We start from the raw sequence: 22,879 nt of genomic DNA on the forward strand, positions 1-22,879 counted from the left end.
AAAGCAGCAGCAGCAGCAACAACAACAGCAGCGTTGCCAAAATGTCAAGCAAATGCAGCCGCAAACTAATTGCCAAACGGCTAAAAGCAAATGAAAATCCAACTAACTTAATGAACCGCCCCCTGCCAACCGTCCCAGCCCCCGCGCTCGACAGGAATTTGCAGCACTGGATAAACTGTTTGTGCCTTGGCCAAAAAGAAAAAAGCCAAAAACATTCATTGCATATTTTATGACTGCGCTCATAAATGTGTGTGCCTGCCCACCTGCACTTTACCTGCTGCGTCTGTCCGCCTGTCACACTCATCAATTATGCAGGTTGGACAACGCACGTCTAGAGCTTTGACAGGATATGCCCAGGATTGGCCAACAGCAGCAAATTAGTGGCCAGAAGCTAATGCATATTTGATACAGCGAGCTGCTCATTGAAAGATAGATATAGCTAAACATTTGCCTACAGACAGGTGCGCACTCGTATCTCTGGCTATACCTTTGCTTGCCTTTTCGCTCAACCAATGACAATTTGACAGCCCGAGACACTTGACACAAATGAGCTTTGAGCCGGGTATGCGGTATGCACAATGTATGCCTGGATAAATACATAAATAAAGCTGCCGGAAATCGATAAAAACGAAACGCAAATAAATCACATCACATCAACTGCCAGCGAATCATAAACAAATTGCCAAATTGCCAAATTGCTTGACTTGAGCGCATGTTGTAACAGTTGTTAGTGAGAATGCCTAAGTCTATATGGAGAAAGTATCTTTAATTTCCAACTAGAAATTGAATCTCAATATGTTTGAAGAGAAGGAGAAGAAGCGGCAGGAGTAGAGTAGGTAAGCAGCGCGAGGCGGAAGTGGCCTAACTTGGAGATACCCTGAACAGCTGCCGGAGATAGGCAGCGTGTTTCATGTCTTTAGCTTTAAATTGTCTCTGCTATTGATACTGCTATACTGCTATTATGTGTACTTTAAGAAGTCTGACAAGTCTGCAACTGCCTCTTAACAAAGTCGCATTGCCACTTTTCATGCGTTTTCCAACAGATCAAATAGAATTTCTACATGACTATATTAAATATATATAATATAACATATATATATTATGTAAATATCTGTTCTCGTATAGATATATATATATGTATTTTCAGTTTATAATTTTTTCTGCTACTGCTGATATCCTTTGTGTAGCTCAAAAAGTGCTTATCTCCAGCGCAGCATCTTCTCGTTATGCCCCAGTTTATCTATATCAATCTCTATTAAGTAAGTTGGGCCTTTGGGCCTTCTACAACAATCTGCCTTTATGCAGCTATCTCTACATCGATCCAACAGCTCGCACCCTAGCTGCCCTTTTTATATACATATATCCATTAGCGATTCATTGATTTCCTGTTGCACGCACACACACATACACACAGGAGCACACACACAGCTTAAATGCTCATATTTCATTTAAACAACGAAAAAATGGCTTTGTTTTGCTTTGGTCGAACACCATAATCGTTTGTTTACAGCCAGCCTTCTATAATATACAAATCGCCAGCTCTCAATAAACTATTGCAAAGTAACCATTTGGAGTGCCACGCCCACGCCACGTCACTCGCACACGAAAATGAAAACAGTCTGTGATAAAACACGCGCAGATACTCAAAGTAAAAATATTTATAAAAAAAAAGAAGAGAATATACAAATAAATTCGCAATGCATGCAATTTTGTAGGCAGTCGAAATTGATTTATGCGCACTTAAATCGTAAACACTATCGATAAACTGTCATATATATATATATTTGCCCAGACATATATATAAGACTTGCTCAACCTAACTGTTTGTGTAAAAGATACGCTCTGACAAATGAGCGCTCAAATAAATAGTAGAAAATTTGGTATTAAATGCTTATACACAATTATTAGTTATATGATATCGCAGCTATCTCTCTCGCACCCTCCCTCTCTCTCTCTCTCTCTTTATTTTACTTGTTGCTGGACATAATTCCAGGAAACTCTAATCAGTTGGCATCGTAAAACATTAGGGCCAACGCACACGTCTTTTATTGTAGCTCTTGAGCATTAGGGAGAATGCGTCCCCCTTTAAACTGCATTGCCAACGCCTCTGGCCATGCACTATCAGCACTAAATGAGCCGCTATATCAATCGATTTCCGGCGCTTAACGCAACAATTTTAATTTCATTAAAGGCCGCCTTTTTTTCTTTGCGAATATTTTTTGCCTAGCGCCGAAAGATTGCCAAAAAATATTTGCGTTGGGCATGCGAGACCCCAAAGATATCCAGCAATGGAAAAGTTTCGTTTTTATTTGATATTTTTAGGGTTTGCTTTATAGTCTCTTGACAATTTATGACATTAAAGATAAAGATAATTTCCATGATATATCATTATTATTTTCTAATATCAAATATTGCATATTTAACTAAACAAATAAAAAACTATACAATTTATGCCTTAAGCAAACCACATAACAAATTTCCCAAATACAGCTGTTTTAGTTCCTGCGGGTTTTATAAGTTAAATATATTATAATGACAATGCATGCAATAAAAAACAAGTATGTTTAGCTATAAAGCAGCCACATACCAAATTTCATGAGCCTCGCTGCTTTAGTCTCTTAGTTCCTTGAGGTTTAAAAGCTTAAATATTTATATGATTGATTTTTAGTCTTTTTTGCATGGCATATATAATATATTTTATAAAAAATTAATCACGTATACCCTACAGAGGCTATATACCAAATTTCAAAGGCCTAGTAGCTGTAAGCTCTGAGTTCCTTGAGGTGTGTTAGACTTAAAACTTGTTTAAGCTGTATATATTAGGTTTGGTAAATCGAATATAATATATATTATACAATATTTGTTCTTACAGTGGTCACATACAAAATTTCATCAGCCTTAATTGAGTCTATGGCCACTGCCATGTTTTCTTATAGGGTATATACAAAATGTAGACATCAACTCGCTTTCAATTGATGCGTCTTAGCTAAGCAAAACTATTTTAAAACAATCGATTATTGCGTCAGCAAAAAGGCAAACGTAAATGCCTCAAATTAAGATAGAAATTATATATATATATATATGCCAAAACATATATAGCGATATACCTATATATATCTATATATATTTATGTGTACATCAAAATATTTCATGTACCGACTCAAAATGCTATTGTACACAAAAATATTTGGCAATTAAAAAAGCCAAAAAGCTAGAAAAAGACACAAAGCAAAGAAAAACAAAACTTAGAAGCCAACATGAAAATTGAAAAGAAAATGAATTTTAAGGTAAATTTGCTGCGTGGGCGTGGAACATGAACAACAGACGCACAGCAGCGGCAGCAGCAGCAGCGGCAGAGACAGCAGAGACAACGGGGCTGGGGACTTTTTACATATTTGGAAAGGGGTCGCATTTGTTCCAAATTGCATTTAGCATGTTTGCTGCAATTGTTGTAAATGCAGCTTGATGCGAAAATTCATTTTTAGAATTTGCATTTCGATTATAGAATATATAGAATATTTTACAGCAATTTTTAAATATTTGTTTATTTGCATTCTTTTGCTGCACACACACACACTCAGACGACGGGGCAAACTAAGCATTATCATTATCTTCATTATTGTCATTATCATTATCAAGAGCAGCGACTGACGTCATTCGACTCGTGTGCTTTGTGTTTCTTTCTCTTTTTATATTCACATTAGACCTAAAGGTCGTCAGCTCGATTACGTTAAGGCGCCAAACAGATTTGTATATAAGTATATAGCATATACCTTGTTGTAGAAGGGATAAGCAGGGCATAAGGCAGCGATGAGGGGATATCTGGGAGGGGAAAACATCAATCTTTGAGCTAAGTAGAAGAACTATTTTGTATACTAAGCACACTTAATCAATAATAAGGGATTTGCTAAATATCGATAAGGATTATTACAATTATCGATAACTCAATACTCAAATCTATCGACAATCAGGCATCTATCGATAATAAAGTTAAATTTGTATGAGACTTTTTGATATATATGGCTCTAAACTCACTCTATACGTATATAAATAATATCGATAACCGATTAATTTAGTTATCGATATTTCAAAGGTCTGCAACATAAATATAACGAACAATAAAGTAGTATATCAATAATAACAGTCTCAAAACTTAATATTCCCACGAATACTTTCGATCAATAACCGATTATAGCATTTATCGGCAAACGACGCATGCAGTGAATCATATGCACACTTAAATTCGATACTTCCTTAGCATATTTACAAATCAAATTATACAAATTCCCTATTCTCATATGTAAATACCCCATATCGATATCCGATTACTGTACTTATCGATAATCACAGACAAAGAAAATTTCCATATGCATATTTAATGCTCAATAATTGAAGCGTGAGCAATGCACACAATTTTTTTTTTTGATTTGCGGTCTTTTGTTGCGGCCTCAACGTGAGCAAATATTAGCCAGACAACGGTGCGTATACTTAATGCTCACTCAGCCTTGAGCATGGGGAAATGCGACTGCGAAAGATAGCACACAGATAGCAACAGCAGCAGCAGCACCAGCTTTTGTTAAGATTAAGTGCTTTGTATCCTTAGACCACACAAGCACACGCTGCGTATGAGTAATATTTGCACATTCATACGCACTGTGGCACACAGCGCAACATAGTTTATCTGGAGCTCGTCCGTACGTTACGTATTTGTTACGTATTTGCAACTTAAGTCTTATTTCATCATATTTTTGCTTTGCACTAATAAAACGCAACACTTGCTAAATAAAAAATTTGCACAACAAACAAGTTGAGCAAATGCAAACACGAACCCGAACACGAGCACACAGAGCAAACAGAGAGCAACACGGACATAAAAATTAACTGCTAAACAAATTGTGAGTTTGCACATCTTTCGTGGCTGTTAAACTGAAGCTCGTGACGCGGCAAGGCACACGGCAAAATTTGCAATTACCTGAGGCTATAGAAATATATGAAATGGAAATGAAAAGTAAAAACTTTACGCTTTTGAATTGAGTTGGTTAAGTGCTAGAAAGCTGAAGGGAAATCGATATACGGACTATTTTTTCGCCATGGAAAAGAAGTAATATATATCATATGTCATATATTATATCTCAGTTTGCAGATTAGAAACATTCTAGCGACGATTTGTTGAGTTGTAGATGGTGTTGAATATAGCGCTATAGATGCTCTATCTATTAAAATTATTAAAGTTATATTTCAAATATATACGTGTCTTAGTTTCTAGTGCACATATACATAGTTTCTATATGTAAGCTGTCATATGATAAAATAAATCAATTTGCTTAAATATCTGAGATTATTTGTATCTAATTCAACTAGAACAGCAAACAGAAAAACTAACAGATAAAGTTTTCGAATTCTAACAAATTATATATATATAACATATACATAATTTAGCTTACAAATGAAATGACAAGCCCAAAATGCCCGCACAGCAAGGATATTTAAACGGACTGTCAAGTTGGTTAATAATTTAAACACGCGCTGCAAATCAAGCAAATTTACTTAATGTAGAGTAAAAGACAACTAGAGGGGAAATTGGGGCGGTAATACATATTGTCAAGTCAAAGTAGAAGCGTGTGATGGGCCGGAGTGAGGGTGTGTGTGTGTGTGTCGCACACGTAGAGCGCTAACTTGGCTTAAGACGCTTCAAGTTGACTTACATTTGCACACACATTTACTGAGCTCAGTGTGAGTGCGTGTGGGCAAGTGTGTGTAAGTGTGTGTGCGTGAGTAAGTGTGTATTGCCGGCACACAACAAGACAATAACAATTACAACAGCAGACGAACACAAGCAAACGAAGCTGCAAAGACACAATCAAAGTCAAAAGCAAAGGCAGGAACAAGCGCTGCAGAGAGAGACAGAGAGAGGGAGAGCGGGAGAGCGTGGCTCAAGAGCGCGAGAGAGTTTAAGCTGCGCAGAACTCTACACGCCGTGTAGAGTTTGTCAATTTCGTGTGTGAGTACCTCTGTGTGTGTGTGTGCGCGTGTGTGTGGCACTGTGTGTGGGCGTACTGCCTGGCTTTTCGAACATGTCCTTCGAATTTCCGGGTTTTGCTACTTTGACATTTGCAACATGCTGCCATGAGAGAGAGAGACAGAGAGAGCGCGCGCGAATGAGCACCGCTAAACAGAGAGAGCCCGCGCTGCGAGTGTGCGAAAGAGCGCGCACATGGCAGGCGAAAACATTCCATTGCTGGCGCTGCTGCTGGTGCTTCGGCTGCTGCTTCCTGTTTACAACCAACACATGTTGGGGCCCGACTTAGCTATGTGGGTCTGTGTGTCGCTCGCTTTTGCGTTGTCCTTTCGTGCCGGGCCAACACAGCCATTAAGAGTGTCGATTGTGGGTGGGGCGAAAGGGCAGCCGTGGGGCGGACGCAAAGTTCAACAAAAGTATTTCTTTGCGTTCCTCTTTTTGAGTTTCTTTTTCTTTTTTTTTTTTATTTTCTTTTCTTTTATTTTTGTCCATTGTATTTCGATTTTTGCAGGCATGTCCTTATTTTTATACATTTCTGCTTGATTTTGATGCTTCTTGTTTTTGACGTCATGCGCAAACAAATGAAGTCAACATTATTTCATTTATGGATTTTATTATTAATGTTGATTTGCTGCCGTTGTTGTTGTTATTGTTGTTGTTGTTGTTTTTATTGTTGTTTGCGTATTTTTAGTGCCCTTTTTGTATTGCTGAAAGGCTTTCGTGACTGTTTTTAGCTTCCTGCCGCTGGCTGCCCCAGCTGCTCCTGCTGCTGCTGCTGTTGTTCATCATTTTGGCAACACAATTCCGGCGGCAACGCCTACGGTGCCTGAAACAACAACAACAGCAAAGCGCGGCACAAATGCCAAAATTGTATTGCCTGCTTTCAGGCGCCGCTACCAGCAGCGCACGTGTGTGCGCCTCTGTGTGTGTGTGTGTCTGCTGCATGCTTTTGGTTTGGTTTGGATTTAAGGCATATATACATATATACACACGCGCACATATATATATGTATACATATATATGCCTGCTGCTCGCTTTGTGGTATTTAACCTTAATTTGATTTTTTTCATATTTTTTTCTGCTTACGTTTCGCTTTCCTGTTGTTGCTGCTGCTGCTGGCTTTTACAGGTAGCAGCTCGTCCTTGCCTCGCGCGCGTGTGTGTAAGTGCCTTAGCATGCCTTATTCCTTGTTGGCTTCCTTTCGGTTTGGCTTTAAGAGTTTGGGCTGCGGCATTGATTAAACAATTTGCTGCCCGACCAAAAATGCCATAGAAAACTGTAACCAGCTGCTCGCCTCTTGTTGTTGTTGTCGGTTGTAGTCGCTGCTTCTAAAATAGCCGCATAAACAAATTGTTTGACCGCATTTTGTGACAACAAAACGATGCCCAACAACAAATGAGCATCAGCTGCTCTGCTTGACAAATTCACAGCATGCAACTGCCACGCCTTCTCCCCGCATCCCGCACCGCCCGCGACCTACTCTATGCGTGCCACGCATGCAGCATTTAGTTTATGAAAATATTTTTCACACTTTGTCAAATTAAATTTGGCTTTTCTTTACTTTTCTTTTGTTTTTTTTTTCACAAAAAAAATTGCGTATACGCAGCGTGAAACGCATAATTTATTTGAGAATATTTGATCCAATTAAATTTTGCACGCATTAAGAAATAAAATTGGTTTGCTTTAATAATTGTTAAAAATGTTTGGCCGAAAAGCTTTTCATGTTCGCTTGACCTATGAAGCATAGAATTAAATGGAAACCAATTATTAAAGCATAAATAACGTATACGCAGTGTGAAGCGATGCGATTATATATATAGAAATATATATAAATTATCATTAAGTTGCTTTCACTTTGAATGCCCAAACCAATTATTAAATTTCAATTTAGCTTAACTTGAATTTAGTACAAATTACGCATACGCAGCGTAAAACGTGGAACAATTTTAAAAATATATAAAAAACTTCGCTTTGCTTTGGTTTGCCTTAAAAGGTCGTTTTACTGCTTTTGTTGTAAGAAAAACTGTTGTTTTCTTTGCTTTTAATTTTTTTTTATTTCAAAAGGCAAAAAAGTTTTTATGGAGCATAATTCTTAATGCAATTTACTTGTTAAATAAGTTCTGAAATATTGTACAATTGTATATATATATGCACAAATATTGAACTTGGGTTGCATGAATATAAGCATGCGAGATGTATATATATATATTAAAATAATATTTACATATTTTACAAATATTTGCACACAGTAAGGCAACGCGCCCACGTTTCAACACGTTTCCATGTGAAATGCTTCAGAATTTGCTCAATAAGATTTGAAAATACAAAATTCCACTCAAATATTTGCTTAGCGTAATACTTTTTATGGGTGTATCTAAACTTCTGATGGAATGTGTAACGCAGGAAAGGCATGAGCAAGAGACTAGAGACTAGAGACTAGAGACTAGAGACTAGAGACTAGAGACTAGAGACTAGAGACTAGAGACTAGAGACTAGAGACTAGAGACTAGAGACTAGAGACTAGAGACTAGAGACTAGAGACTAGAGACTAGAGACTAGAGAGTAGAGAGTAGAGAGTAGAGACTAGAGACTAGAGACTAGAGACTAGAGACTGGAGACTAGAGACCGGAATCTCAGTTCTATATTTGCATATCCTTTTTACTCTTCCTTTTTCTTCTTCTTCTTCTTCTAAAGTCAACACCCGCTAGTGTATTTGAGATTCGTCGTCTTCATTTGCTCCCTTTATTGTCCACTTGGCCGTGTGAACATTGTAAAATTTTCAATTAAAACTTTTAATTGGCAAAGAGGCTGCAAAACTTTGCAAGTTCGCAGTTTCGATTTAGATTAAGCAACAACACAGTTCGCACAGGTAAACTAGAGAGCACTGCACTTGCCACATGCCGCACTCAAGCTATAGATACATCGTATCAAGCTGCAACTCTCAAGTGCCACTTGCGCCATTTGTCAAGCTGTCTGTGCGCAAGCGATGCAATTGCGGAATGCGAGGCTTATCAATGTGCCATAAAGAATACAAACACGATTATGTCACAGCCAGTGAACTATATAGAATATAAATGTGTATGGGTCATATCTGTGATTAGCTGCTAATTTGCAATCAATATTAAACAACGTCAACTACAACAATTCCTAATTGGCAGCTAAAGTGGCCAAAGGCAGCGGCTTTGATTGACAGCCAAACATCGTTTTTTTTTTGTTTATGATGGCAAACAAACTGTTCATATAGACACACACACACACATATGTATATACTTGATATTTTGTCTGCCAATTGCTGTGCCTTATGCATTATTAACATGCACATCGAATGCCATTCGAACATGCCAAAAACTGAAGAGAACACGCGAAAAGCTTGCTAGAAATGCAATTTTTTTTTGGCTATATCAAATGAAATAACATAGATCCATATAATATCGTTTAAGCTCTGTTTAGATGCAGTCAACTAGCTGCTTATAGCTGGCATATATAACAATTCCGATTGAGTTAAGCTATAATGTCTCCCATAGACACCTGTGTGTCTGACTCTAGTTCACAGTTTGCATGAAAACTAGAAAAGTTTTATAAATTTACATATGTTTGAGCTTGTCTAGAGGTACAGTAATCACTGGAGTTAAGGCACTTTAGCAACTGATTATTATATATAGTTTTATTAATACAGAGTCTGAGAGCTTTGCGACTTTTGAAGGAAACTAAACTTGAATTGAAAGCTAGAGTAAAGCGAAAGTACAGCAAACACTCGAGTTAAGCAACTTGACGACTACACATGGATGAATATAGAAGAATATTTATCGTTTATTTATGATAAAGAAGAATCAAAAATCTTTTGGAACTTAAAATAAAGCTAAAATTAGATTTCAAATTAGAACAAAATAAAATTTGATAAAAACTTGATATTTATTGTAAAATAATAAAGATTTCAGTTTAGTTTAGCTTGGCAGAAAGTGAATTAAGCAATTTAAAATCTATAAATTCGTGCCTTATCTGAAGTCGATGTTGATTCGTTTTATTTCACATTCCATTCAGTCTCAACTCATGCTTATCGCTTCTAATGCACTTAGAAGTTTTTAGCTTCTGTTCGATATTTCTGTATTGCAATTCCAGTGTTCCCTTTCATTTCCATTGTTTCAAATATAATTTATATATGTTTTATGTGCATGTTTTTTGTTGCTCTCACTGCATTCCTATGCTCCCAATATGCCTCATGCCACTATTTCCCCCTATTTTCCGCTCTATTCCAGCGTTTTTGAAATTGTCACTCTGTTCCAAGTTTTTCCACTGTTTTCGTATCCCTCATATTCCATTATATGCGATTCATTGAATCACTCGCAGCCCAGCAATCTATGCTCTATCACAGACTTCCATTCCGTCTGCCTCTCCCTATCTCTGTCTCTCTCTGTCTCTCTCCCTCTCTGTCACACACTTTACACACTCAGTCTATCACGCTATTAAACTATCATAATCTAGTTCCCGCTGCCACTTAGCTCGCCCTGCGTCTAGTTCAATTACAATCTTATCTGTATGTTCATGTAAGATTTACCAGCTCGCAGCTATCACAATTTACCGCGCTGACCGCTTGCATTAAAGCCTCTGCCACGCCCCATTGCCCCTCTTAGCGTATCTGTAGACTGGCTTATCTGCTGCTGTTGTTGTATTTGTATTTAACTAGCGTGTGCTTTATACAAGTTTTTAATGCGGTAATCAAGCGCTTGTTAACACACGCGGCGTATGCGCAACGCTTCACGATAAGCGCTGGGCTGAGTTCAAAAATTATGCTACAATAAATTTGAGTTGGTAGTAAGTGCCGACAGGCAGTGGGCGGCGGGTGGGGTATGCCCCATTCGATTGCCGGGTTTCCGCTTATTGATTTATGGAACGAGACGCAGACGATGGCGAATCGACTTGGGCGCAGCCAAAAAGCAAAAACTAAAAATGCACAAGGCAAGGCGATTCTCTGGCCCCTAACAAGCAGCCCCGCACCCCGCAACCCCTTCACCCCTACCCTGGCACACAGTCATACAACTACTCTTCATTATGCTGACCGATTATGACACTTTTTAATGGCATTTTCTCGTTCTGCTTTTTGCCTTTTTTATGCTATCGATTATTCCGCCCGTTGCGAATGGCCTAAACAATGGGGCGGGGTACAGTCTGCACCAAAATATACATACGTACACTGTATACATAATACATACATATTTTAAATATATATATCAAATAGCAATTATTGCGGCCATATTGCAGCCTGGCTGCGACTAAATTGCGTGGAAAAGCGAAAAATTTCGAGCACATTATTTAAAAATTGATATTCTGCGCTGGAAAACTTGTCTAACAGGAAAAACGAGAAGGAACTGCGTCAGCCTGTAGTTAAAGTTAAGCGACAGTTACGAAGTTGCCAAAAGACTCTTCCAAAAACTTTGCTGCAGGCCAAAGGCCACAAGCCAAGAGCTTGACATTTCCAAAAGGAACAAAATTTTTTATTTAACAAATTTTCCAAGATTTTTCACACTTTGGCCTGGACTTGAGCAGAAACTTATAAGTGAAGCTAAGACATGGCTTGAACATAATGTAGATTTCGCAAATTTAAAGAGCTGAAAATCATATATATTGAAAATAGGGTAAACTGAATAGAGTTAAACAGAAGCAAGCATAAAGCAAATTTATGATTGAGCATGAATGAAAACTAAGCGTTCTTAATACTAGAAAAAATCAGGAATGTAACTAAAATGCAACAGAAACAATTAAACAATTTGTGTTTGAGTTTTCAATACCTCACGCAGAGAGTTGGAGCGCAAAGCACGTAGTAAAAATATAAATTTATTCTGCTTTAATTTTAAATATTCTTTTTGGTTTCAATTGCTCAGCTTATTTAATCACAAAAATCTCTTCTAAATTTCTATGAATCTTCAAATTTGTTGTAATTTTTTATACAACATTTCATACACAATTCGAGTATATTTTGAAATACTTTGAACATTTATTTTAATACATATTTTTGACAGCAAAAAATATTTCAAAATATTTTTCTAACATGAGTAAGAGCGGAAAATATAATATGTTGGCCAAAAACTGCTAAAAAAAAAATTATATATATATATATATAAATAATATATTATATATTTAGGTACCTAATTTAAGCTAATGTAAAGTAAAAATTTAAAATTTCAAAATAGTTTTAATATTGAAACTAATTAAAACTATTTTTCACACTTCAGCATCAGTTCATATCCTCAATCTCTCTCCTTTCTCTCACTCCCTCTCTCTCTCCTCCTCCTTTTTTGCTCTTTTTGTGTATCTTTCTCTTTCCCTCTCTCTCTATTTCTCTCTCTCTCTCTCTCTCTCTCTCTCTCTCTCTCCCACTCTCCCTCTCTCTCTCTTTCATTATTTAACTATTTCTTTCTTTCTTTTTCCCGTCGTTTTTCAATGTGTCTCTCTCCCTCTCTCAAGCATTTCTTTGACCTCACTGATGGCATTTCGAAAGTTTTTAAACTTTACTCAATTTAATCTTCCCATATTATCTGTCTTATACTCCTCTATTCGACATTTCTTGCTCCTTTCAAGTTCAGACTACCTCTCTCCCTCTACATCTACTCGCCCTCTCTGAGTGCTTGCACAAAGCTACCTTCAGTTGTCATTCGGCCGGCGCACGTTTTTCTAATTCATCGAATCACTTCATTTTCGAATAACAGTTCCATTAATTGTAAATGAAACTAAAATGCCCTTGACGCTGTTGTCAAATGTTTCCATACACACATATAGAGCACGCTTATCAGGCGGTTAGACGACGATGTCACCTCGAACTTTGCCCCTGGTGGTGCAGGTATATTGCTGCTCCTGCGATTCCACAACGATTCTAATCAGCAAAATGTCGAACTCAGCACAGCAATCAATATATATTTTTGATTTCCTCTTTTTTTTTATATTTTCTTGGCCAAACTCAATTTCGGCGAGTCGTCATGCTCAAGAGTTTTTCCATTTTCCGCCCCGGCCTGTGGCTCGTTTTGATTTATGACATGAAAATGTCACAGCACAAAATTTTCTTTATGCTTGAGCCGAATATATTTTATAGAAATTTTTAAGCGCATTAATATGGATTTATTATAATAGATTGGCTAGATAAGCACGGCAAAGAACAGTCACATTTTCAAATAATCTATAGAGTATGTACAGTCTTATTAAAATAAGAGATTTTTGTATATATTACAGGGTATCTATCAGGTGTTACGCTCTGGCCTATCTTAAGCAGTTGCCCTGAGTTTATATTAATAAACAGGGTATCTACTAGTCGACTATGCAAACTCTTGCGTTGTTGCTGCTATTATTCTGGCATTTATTGTGGAATGCTTATGACAAATTAAATTCTTAAGAGTTTAACTTAAGTTTGTTAAAATTTATTATCGCATTTAGACATAAATACTTGCTATATATGTGAAATATAGGGTATTTACTGGGTGTCTATATCTATACACACTTGTGTAGGGTATTTAGAGCAGCCTTGGAATTTATTGTACAGTGGTTCACATAGATTCTTGAATGCTATCTAGTATATACCCTATATGTTGCAATACAGGGTGTCTGCTAGTCGACTACACAAGCTCTGCTGCATTATTTTCAGCACATTGCGGCATTTCAACAACAAATTTCAGGTTTCAACTGCCTTAGATTAGCTGCTATTGAAAAGTATCTGATAGATACATTACTGCAAAATGTATCTGGCAAATAGAATTGCGTGTGTTTTCGGGTCTAGGACTTACCATTGATGCCGCTGATCAGTGGATAATTACCATCGCGGCCGCCGATTAAGTTTTTTAAGCCAGTTTCGATCAGTGTTGGGGACGATCGCTCCCTGTCGCTCATTTTTTCATAAAAATTGTGTCAATTTTGTGATTATACACGAAATTTGTAGAAACAAGTTTTGGTTTTTTTTTTTTGTTGGTAACTTTTTGTATTTCTTTGTAACTTTTAATTTGCTTAAGCCGATTCACAACAATAATAATAATTGCTTAGTGTAAAAAACGTTTTGTTTTTTACTTTATTTTTGATTTATTTGCTTTTGTTTTGTTTTTATTTTTAACTGGGGTTTGTTGTTGTTGAAATCACAATGTAGAAAAAATGAATGTTTTTTTATTTACTTTTTATATTTATTTTATATGCTAAATTCAATGTAAATGTTAAATATTGCACGTTAACGTTTCTTTATTGCTTGGCTAAATATGTTTTTTTTGTTGTTTATATATATATATATGTTTTTTATATTTAAATTTATATTTCTTTTAATGTGTATATATATAATTATTTATGCTGCTCGCTATAAATAAAGGCACCGCGAATTCATTCAACAATTTGTTTGCTTTTTACTTTTCTTTTTATTTATTTATGACTTTTCTGCTGCTTCCACCCTTCTTCTTCTTTTTTGTTGTTAACAATAACAGGCGTTTGGCAAATAACAATTAAAAATGTGCATTTATTTTTTTTTTATATTTAAAAAATAATAATAATTTTAACAACGTGAAACAAAAAAATTGTTTGTTCTAGTTGAAGTGAAATTTGTAATTTATTTTTTATTTATATTTGTTAAGCGTTTTAGTTGTTGTTGTTGTAATTTGTTTCATTTGCTAATTGCGCTATTTTTATAGCTTTGTGTGTGTGTTTATATATATATTTTTTTTTATATATTTTTTATATATATATTTGTTTATTTGTAGCTTGCGTTCTTTCAAATGCCGTTTTTTCTCTTTCAGTTTTCTTTTTATTTTTCCCGCTGACAGTTTCTCATGGCTTTTTTGTTGCAGAACGTTTAACGTTGCTGTAGGCTTTTTTAGCTTTTTTTTTTTTTTTGCTGTGGCACTAAAAATAAAATCAATTGCTTTGCTCTTCTTTTTGTATTTTTTTTTATAGAGCGCGTTCTCTTGTTGTAGTTGGTATTTATTGTACAGTTATAAAGCACTAGTATGGCATAGTTAACAAACTTAATAAACAGTTGTTTTTTTTTTATTTTGTAGTGTTGCGGAGCCTTTGCGGAAATCGGCGCCCGGCGTGCGACAAGGACAGCAAATATTCGTTTTGAGCTTTGCCTGATCGAGTTGGTGGTCGGCGCTGGTGGGCGGGTGGTGTAGTATACCCACACTCACACACACGCGCGCACACTAGCTTTAGCAGTGCTTCATACACAAAAACACACACACACACACGCTCGCGCACACATGCACACAGACACACGACAGGACGTGGCGAACAAAACACACACGACGAGCCGAAAATCGATGAGAAATGTTGACAGCTCACCGACACGCACACACACACGCACACGCACGCACACACACTAGCGAATACACGCTGTAGTTGCTGTTGTTGTTATTTTTGCACCAATTGATTAAGGAGCTGGAAAAACGCGCGCGTTTCTTTCGCGTTTCCCTAGCTGTTTCTTTTTGTCCTTGTTGTGGTCAAAAAATTTGGTGTCGCTGTTTTTGTTGTTGCTGTTGTTACTATTGCTGCTGCTGCTGCTGTTGTTGTTGTTGTTGTTAGAGCGCGTGGCGTGTTTTTTTTTGGTTATTGCTGCTGCTGCTGACGCTGCTGCTGCCGCTGCCTGACGACGACTGTTCGCTTTGTGCGGTCTTCGGGCGTTGTGGGTGTCGTCGACGTAGCCGCTGTCGCTGTCGTTCTGCCGCGGTCGCGCTGCCGCTGCCTTTGCTCGCTGCCTATGCTGACTGAGCGCGCATGTGACAAGAGCGCGACGCACACACACACACACACATGGGCACACACGCACGAAATTCGACAAATATAAGTGCACTTGGCTAGCGGTTTCGAAGTTCGTTGGGTCGCGTAGGATGCGGAAGCCGTTAAATCTCTACACAAATGAGCAGCGCTTTGGCTATAGCTTCCGCTGCAGCTAGGATGCACTTCGGAGAGTGAGCGTGAGAGCGCGTGGTGAGAGTGGGCAAAGAGTGCGCACGAGTCAGCTGATTTGCTGTATTTGTGTGTGTCTGTATGGGTGTAAGTGCGTGTGTGTTATGTTTCCTTTTTGCGTTTTCGTTGTTTATTTTATTCGCCTGCCAGTGCTTGTTGTTGCAAATGCTGCTTGTTGTTGTTGTGGATTTTTGCACTATGAGCGCCAGCACAAATACACATATAAAGAGCTTACACACACACACACACGCGCGCTGAGACAAGCACTGTTGTCGTCGTTGCTGCTGCTGTTGCCGTTTGCTTTGGTTGTCAGGCCAAAAAAAACCTTTTTTTTCTCGCTTTTTGCTTTGGTTACTAAATGTTCTGATTGGACACACGTGCTTCGTTAGTGGAACTTGATTTATTTTACTTTATTTTATTTTATATTCTGAGCGCATATGATTAATTTACAAACATGTTTCGAAATGTCGTGAGCAATTAATTATTAATTAATACGATTTTTGCACATATAAATTTTTTCTATTGAATTTTCTTTGCCAATTTTTGTTGTTTGTATTTAATTTGCGTCCACACGGCTTTGGCTGTTCATCTGACTCTGACTGGGCACACGCGCTCGTTGCAAAGTGTACAAAAATCCGCTCGCTGCCAGCAATGGTAGCAGAGCAAGAGAGCGGCGCTGCTGTTTGTATGAGTGTGAGAGAGTGCCCAACGAGAAAGGGCGAGCACACACACAAATACAACTGCAACTACAACTACAACTACAGCTACAACAACAACAAGCGTCGTCGGCTATGCTCAGAAACGATACAGATACGCTACAACTTAGAACCATGCTGACGCTGTGCCTGTGCATGTGCCATGTGGCTGCCAAACGCGAACGAGCGAGCTCGTTTGGTTCCTCTCTTCCAATTTCTTACGCTCTCGCGCTGCTGTTAAGGCATTTACACGCGCTCTCTGTGGCGCCGCGTGTTGTGCACATTTTGAACTTTTATTTTTGGCAACCATTTTTGTTTTCTGGTCGTTTTGTCGCGCGCGCAACTCAATACACGACGACCAAGCGGCTGGCAACCGAAGCCAAAGCTTAGCTTTGTGTGCTGCTGCTGCTGCCGACTCTCGCTCAAGTCACAAATCGGCAGCTCTCATATTGAACGTTCTTGTTGTTGTTTCTAATTGGTTCTATGTGCTCTTTGGGCTTTGGGCTTTGGGCATTTTCCACTGTGTCTCAAAGTTCAATTTGATATTTATATTTGCGCGCCGCTCTCTCTCTCTCTCATTGTGTGTGTGTGTGTGTGTGTGTTGTTTCTCTTTGAGATCGCAGCCGGCACTCGTTCTGCCTGGCATTTTATTTATTTGTGTTATTTTAATTTACTCTGCCCGTACTATAGTTTTGCTATTACGTCAATGCGACGACGGCGCTGACGTTTGTCTTTGCAACGGTATGCGTGCGCGAGTGTATTTGTAACTGTATAAGGCTGTGTGTGCGTCTGTGTGAGGCACTGCGGCAAGCGGCATTTGCTGTTCATTTCAATGTTTTTAGGTTTTTCTCTGATTTATCTGCCATACACGCGGTATATTTTTTCTGTTTTTTTTTTGTTATTATTTCTAATATTTGTATTTGTGTGGCTGCTGCTCAGCGACTGCGACGCTTACGTCGCTGTAGCAGCACTCACGTGAGTCGTTTTCATAGCTACAAAACTTAATGTGTGGAAATTTTTGTTGTTTTTTTGTTATTTTTATTTTTATTTTTATTATTTGTTAGTTTGCATTTCGCTGTAATTTTGTATAAATAAATATACAACAGCAACAGCAACGCGACTGACAGCAGCACCTACCCCCGCCCTATCGCCTCTCACCACCCTCCCTCCCTTCATATATCGACCATTTAAATATGTTTTGTGTAATTTGCCAACTGTAATTGAATTTGCAATTCATGTCCCGACTAAATGCGTGCAATTAGAGCTGCTGCTGTGCGTGTGGGCGTGTGAGCAGCCATTGTTAAGCTGCTAATGAGCCTAGGAAGGGAATACAGAACAGGTGGGGTCTGCTTGTACCTTAAATAGATAGATCTGATAGCTTTGGATTCTTCATAGCTGAGGCTAGACGTCATTTCAGATAAGCCCCGTAGATTAAAGATAACTACAAATATTAAAAGTGAACAAAAAATTTCAAGTGTGGGTGGGTAAAGGTAAGTGGAACAGGTGCTTAGGCACTTTTATACATATGTAGTGCGTTGATAAGACGGACGGATACATATGTAGCTATATCTATTACCTATCAAATAATTGTCTGAACGAAATATTTCTAGGTCTTTTGTAATCTATAAATTTTAAAGGAAATAAATTAAGATTTTTATAAAGAAATGAGCTCAGATTTTTACAAAGAAACTAACAAATTGTACTTGCCCAACCCAGTTAAATTTATCTACTCAAATCTGCCATAGATTAATTTTAAATTAAATTGATTTATTCATAAGCAAATAGTTTATCAACTATATTATCTAAATCATTCTATTAGCCCTTGGGAATGTTAATTCCAAAATGTCTAAAATAAAGCGAGCTGATCGTTCAGATTGAACAGAATTCAACCTTCAACTGGCTCAACTACAAAGCGTACTAAATATAAAACGTATTTGCCAGAAATTATCTATTCGTACAATTTTTAGCTATTTTGGTGGCTGCCGCTGACTCATTCCACACACACACACACACACACGCACAACCAAAAATATGCACAACTTAATACCCAAAATGTTGAGAGAGAAGCATATAGAACTGTCCAACTGTCCGACTGCTGCCCTGTCATCATGTGACATTCTCTGTGAATGAAGGCAACTAGGAAATGGAAATGGAAGTGGCAGCAACAGGAGGCAAAGGAGGTCGCTTTCAATACATCAGACACTGAGACAAGTTATGCCAGATATACACAATACCCATATATATATATATATATATATATATATATGCTATATAGCAGTCGTACAGCCAAAACGTGTTCAAGCGCAATAAATTATAAATGAGCCTCGAAGCGACGCAACTTTTGACTGTGCCCCATAGCCTCGTGGCAACCCCTGCCTTTGCCTTTGCCTTTTGCCACCTTCTCAAGAAGATCCAACAAAAGAATGACATCTCTATCTTTTCCGCTAAGAATTTTTGTGTGTGTCGCATGTGTGTGTCTGTTGGAACCAGCAACAGCATGCTTGACAAGATATTATAAGGAAAGATACATGAACTATACATAGTACAAACATATCTCTGTCTCGACATATCTGTATAACTTTGTATCTTTGTATCTATGCATGATTATTTGCAGCTTTTTATCTTTGTATTTTGGTATATTAGTATCTTAATGTCTTTGGATCTCTGTAATTCTGTATCTTAGATATTTCTATTATTGAATCTTTCTATTGTTGTATCTATGTATCTTCATATCTTTCTATCTTTGTATCTTTATATTTCTGTAACTATGTATATTTTTATCTTTATATCCTTTGTATCTTTCCATCGTTGTATATCTGTATCTTAATATCTTTCCAGCTTTGTATCTTTTCTTTTTTGTATCTATGTATTTTAATCTTTGCATATTTTTATCTATGTATCTTTATATCTTTATATCTGTATCTTTGTATCTTTATATTTATCTTTGCATCTATGTATATTTTTATGATAGTATTTTTGTATCTGTATTCCTCTCTGTGCCTATGTATCTTTGTATATTTGATTTATAGATCTTTACAGAATATTATATGAAAAAGGAATTTATTATCTATACGCAGTATCATCAGTATCTTTGTATCTTTGAATCTGTTTCTCGTCGAGATACTATACTGAAAAGAGCAAATACTACGACACATAGTGCAATATACAACTCTGTATCTATGTAACTTTGTATCGATATCTATACTATGGATAGTGCAAACATCTATGTAGATTTGTATCTTTGTAGTTATGGATCTATATTTGAATCTATACATTTACAAATTATTACATAGAGAAAAGAAAAAATACTTGAGCTATGTAAGGTACAAGCAGCTATATCCGCATCTACATATGTATATTTGTATCTTTGTATCTTTGTATCTATATCTATATCTATATCTATGCATGTACTTGCATAGCATTGTGGGAGATGAACGCTCGTCAACAATGTAGCTCTTGTCAAGGAACTATTCAGTTCGCCAGAGATACACCCACACACACACACACACACGCAGTTGGAACTTATTTGCTTTGGCATTTGGTATGTCGCAGCCAAAAGAAAATGTATTTGGACAACAACAAAATTCTTCATTCGGCTCGGCTAAGCTCTTTTCTTTTTTTAGCAAATATTGTGCCTCTTATCAGGGCAACTCGCTTGCATATCACTAAATAAACATGCGCTGAACACGACAGCCCAAAAAAAAGCAACAAAATATTAAAAAAATAAATAAATATAAGAAAAAAAGAATAAAAATAAAAACGTGTTTTTTTTGTTTAATTTAGTTTTTTTTTTTTTTTGAGTTTACCTTTAAAACTCACATCATGCGTTTTTCGTCGGTCTGGTTTCTTATCAAAATCATCAAAAAAAAAAACGAGGAAAAAAATAATAAAAAATTGCCTTGACTACTAGCAATTGGGCAAGCCATGGGCAGCTGCTCTTCCTAGTTTCACAATCTTTTAAGAAAATTGTGTCTATTTATTCTAGATGAAGAAACATTTGGAATGGAACACTGTAATAATACTTTGTAGTTAAGATCAGAAATAGAAATTAGTATTTTTTTCATGATATGATATGAAATGATATATTAAAAAGAGGAAGAAGTTATATGCAGGAACAAGTGGAGTGGAACACAATACGAATAGAACCTTTCATATTTGTTTTGAATGCCTATTTAACGTAAAGTTTTATTTATCATCTTAATTACAGACTTTTTTATACTGTTCCATTTCCAAATGTTCCTACATCTATCTTCTATCTCATTTATGTTCAAGCTCCTACCACGTACAAATATGACTAAAAATTTTATTATGTCAATTCTTTCATATATAACTATTATATATTGTATGGGAACAATTGGAATTGGAACACCGATCAAATCAGTTTTTTAAATAAGAATTAAGCTTTCAGTATTAGCTGTTTCAATAAAAATTGATGAAAACGAATATAAAAATAGGGCACTTCCTGCCTAACCTCAAAGAACTCTGAAGCTATAATAGCTAGAACTATCAAATTTAACGAGTATGTTCTCTAAACATTTATAGCTATAATTTTTCAATATTTAATTATATAGGAACATTTAAAATGGAACTAAGCTCAAATCTCATATAGTAAAAACAAAAAAAAATCTTAAAGCAGTTGCTGACCCTGAAGCCTCAATGATAACTTAACCTAACTTTTAGTAACTCAGGAACTATAAGAGTTATATATTAAACATTTGGTATGCATATTCCTTGAGCTGCACATGTGATATATACCCAAAAACATTTCGAAAAACCACTCAATTTGGCATCATTCTACACTACTTTGCATCTATTTTCTTACTTGTTTTAATGCCATAAAATGTTATTTGTCCATGCTATACCCAAGTTTCGAATGGGTAGACAAATTAACACAAAGCTGTCAGGTTAGCTAAACTCCTTTCCTATATAAACACACACACACAGTGACATATCTGATGCATTTGTTGGGTTTTCTGTTTGTTTCTCTAATTTGCCACTGAGATTACAAACGCTCGTTCGCTCCGAGTGGCCTATTATCAGCTATGCCTATGTTTGTGTGTGTGTGTATATATAAATCTGAACTACATTTTGCTCGATTTGAAATCTCGCACATTTATACGTAAAAGCAACAACAATTTGTAGACGATGAAGGCAACTACAAATTAACGTACAAATGAATGACGGAATTAGTACGTGTTCTCTATCTATAGGGGTCTATAGAGAAGGCCCCCTCCACACACACACACACACACACACACACACAGAAAAAGAGATCTTAAAGGGAACAGTTGACTTGATGCTGCACTTATTAGATCAATCAGCTTAGATACCCGCTTTGGATCTTCACAGTCCAGTTTTGTATTGGCCTAATTCATTAGCGCAGCTCTAATGAATTAATAACACCGAACTACGAGAAACACTTCTTTTTTTTTCGTAGTTTTTCCATTTTTTAGCACATTTTTTAAAGCATATTTTAAACGACATTGCATCAGCTTTTAAAGCTTAACTCATGCCACTTGAGTTCTGTTCAAAGTGCCTCGTTTCGAAATTTCATTGCTTTTCAATTGTGTTTTCATTATGGATCTAAAGTCATTTTTGTGTTTTATGATCATTTAATATGGAAACAAATCGATTTCCTAATGCTCAAAGTACAAATGGTATGCACTGAGCGAAAAAAACGTGTGCGTATCGTATCGTAGAGTATATATAGAGAGTATATATAGAGCTATATATGATATCTAATATAAGATATATGCTATAAAATTGATCATTAACAATATTTAATGACTGTATCATTAGAAATTTTTTAACTTATGATATCATAGAGATAATACTTATATAGCAGATAATGCAAACTTAGCTTAATGATTTTTCTTATGAGAGATAATTACTAGTTTCGAATAGGGGCGTAACCAAATCAATTATTAATGCTTTAAGTTCTAACTGAATGTGTTTCCTGGCTCTAGCCACGCCCCTTACTCATAAAATACGCCCTAATTGCAAAGCAAACAAGAGGATTTTTCAATTTCCTTTAGAAAAATGCCAAAAGCACAAAAGTTTGAGCAACATTTATAATACTAGTTGCACTGCAAATACAAATACAAATACAACTCACACATGCACACCCTGTAGAGCACATCACGTGCACTAAAAAACACTCCTAGTGAAAGACAAACAAAAGCACGCACGACTTAGGCTGTCAAATAAAGCAAAGGCAGAAGCAGAGGCAGAGGCAGCAGCA

The 22,879-nt window shown here is 36.7% G+C and overlaps 1 protein-coding gene across 6 annotated transcripts in view; it reads right to left on the reverse strand.

Moving 5' to 3' along the window:
* LOC111603048 (hepatic leukemia factor) overlaps positions 1-22,879 on the reverse strand; it is a 68,281-nt gene that overhangs the window by 39,417 nt on the left and 5,985 nt on the right. For 4 of the 6 annotated variants that reach the window (XM_023320500.2, XM_023320498.2, XM_023320495.2 and 1 more), the window contains exon 1: positions 13,789-14,009. The exons of the other annotated variants lie outside the window; for them this stretch is intronic. In XM_023320500.2, coding sequence (XP_023176268.1) covers positions 13,789-13,891 — 103 coding nt within the window. In that variant the 5' untranslated portion in view covers positions 13,892-14,009. Of the gene's footprint in view, positions 1-13,788; positions 14,010-22,879 lie in introns of those variants that run through there. 6 annotated transcript variants of the gene reach the window in all.

The sequence above is a fragment of the Drosophila hydei genome, unplaced genomic scaffold (genome assembly GCF_003285905.1).
Source record: "Drosophila hydei strain 15085-1641.00,03,60 unplaced genomic scaffold, DhydRS2 tig00000001-arrow-pilon, whole genome shotgun sequence".
In the NCBI taxonomy this organism is placed as follows: Eukaryota; Metazoa; Arthropoda; class Insecta; order Diptera; family Drosophilidae; genus Drosophila; species Drosophila hydei.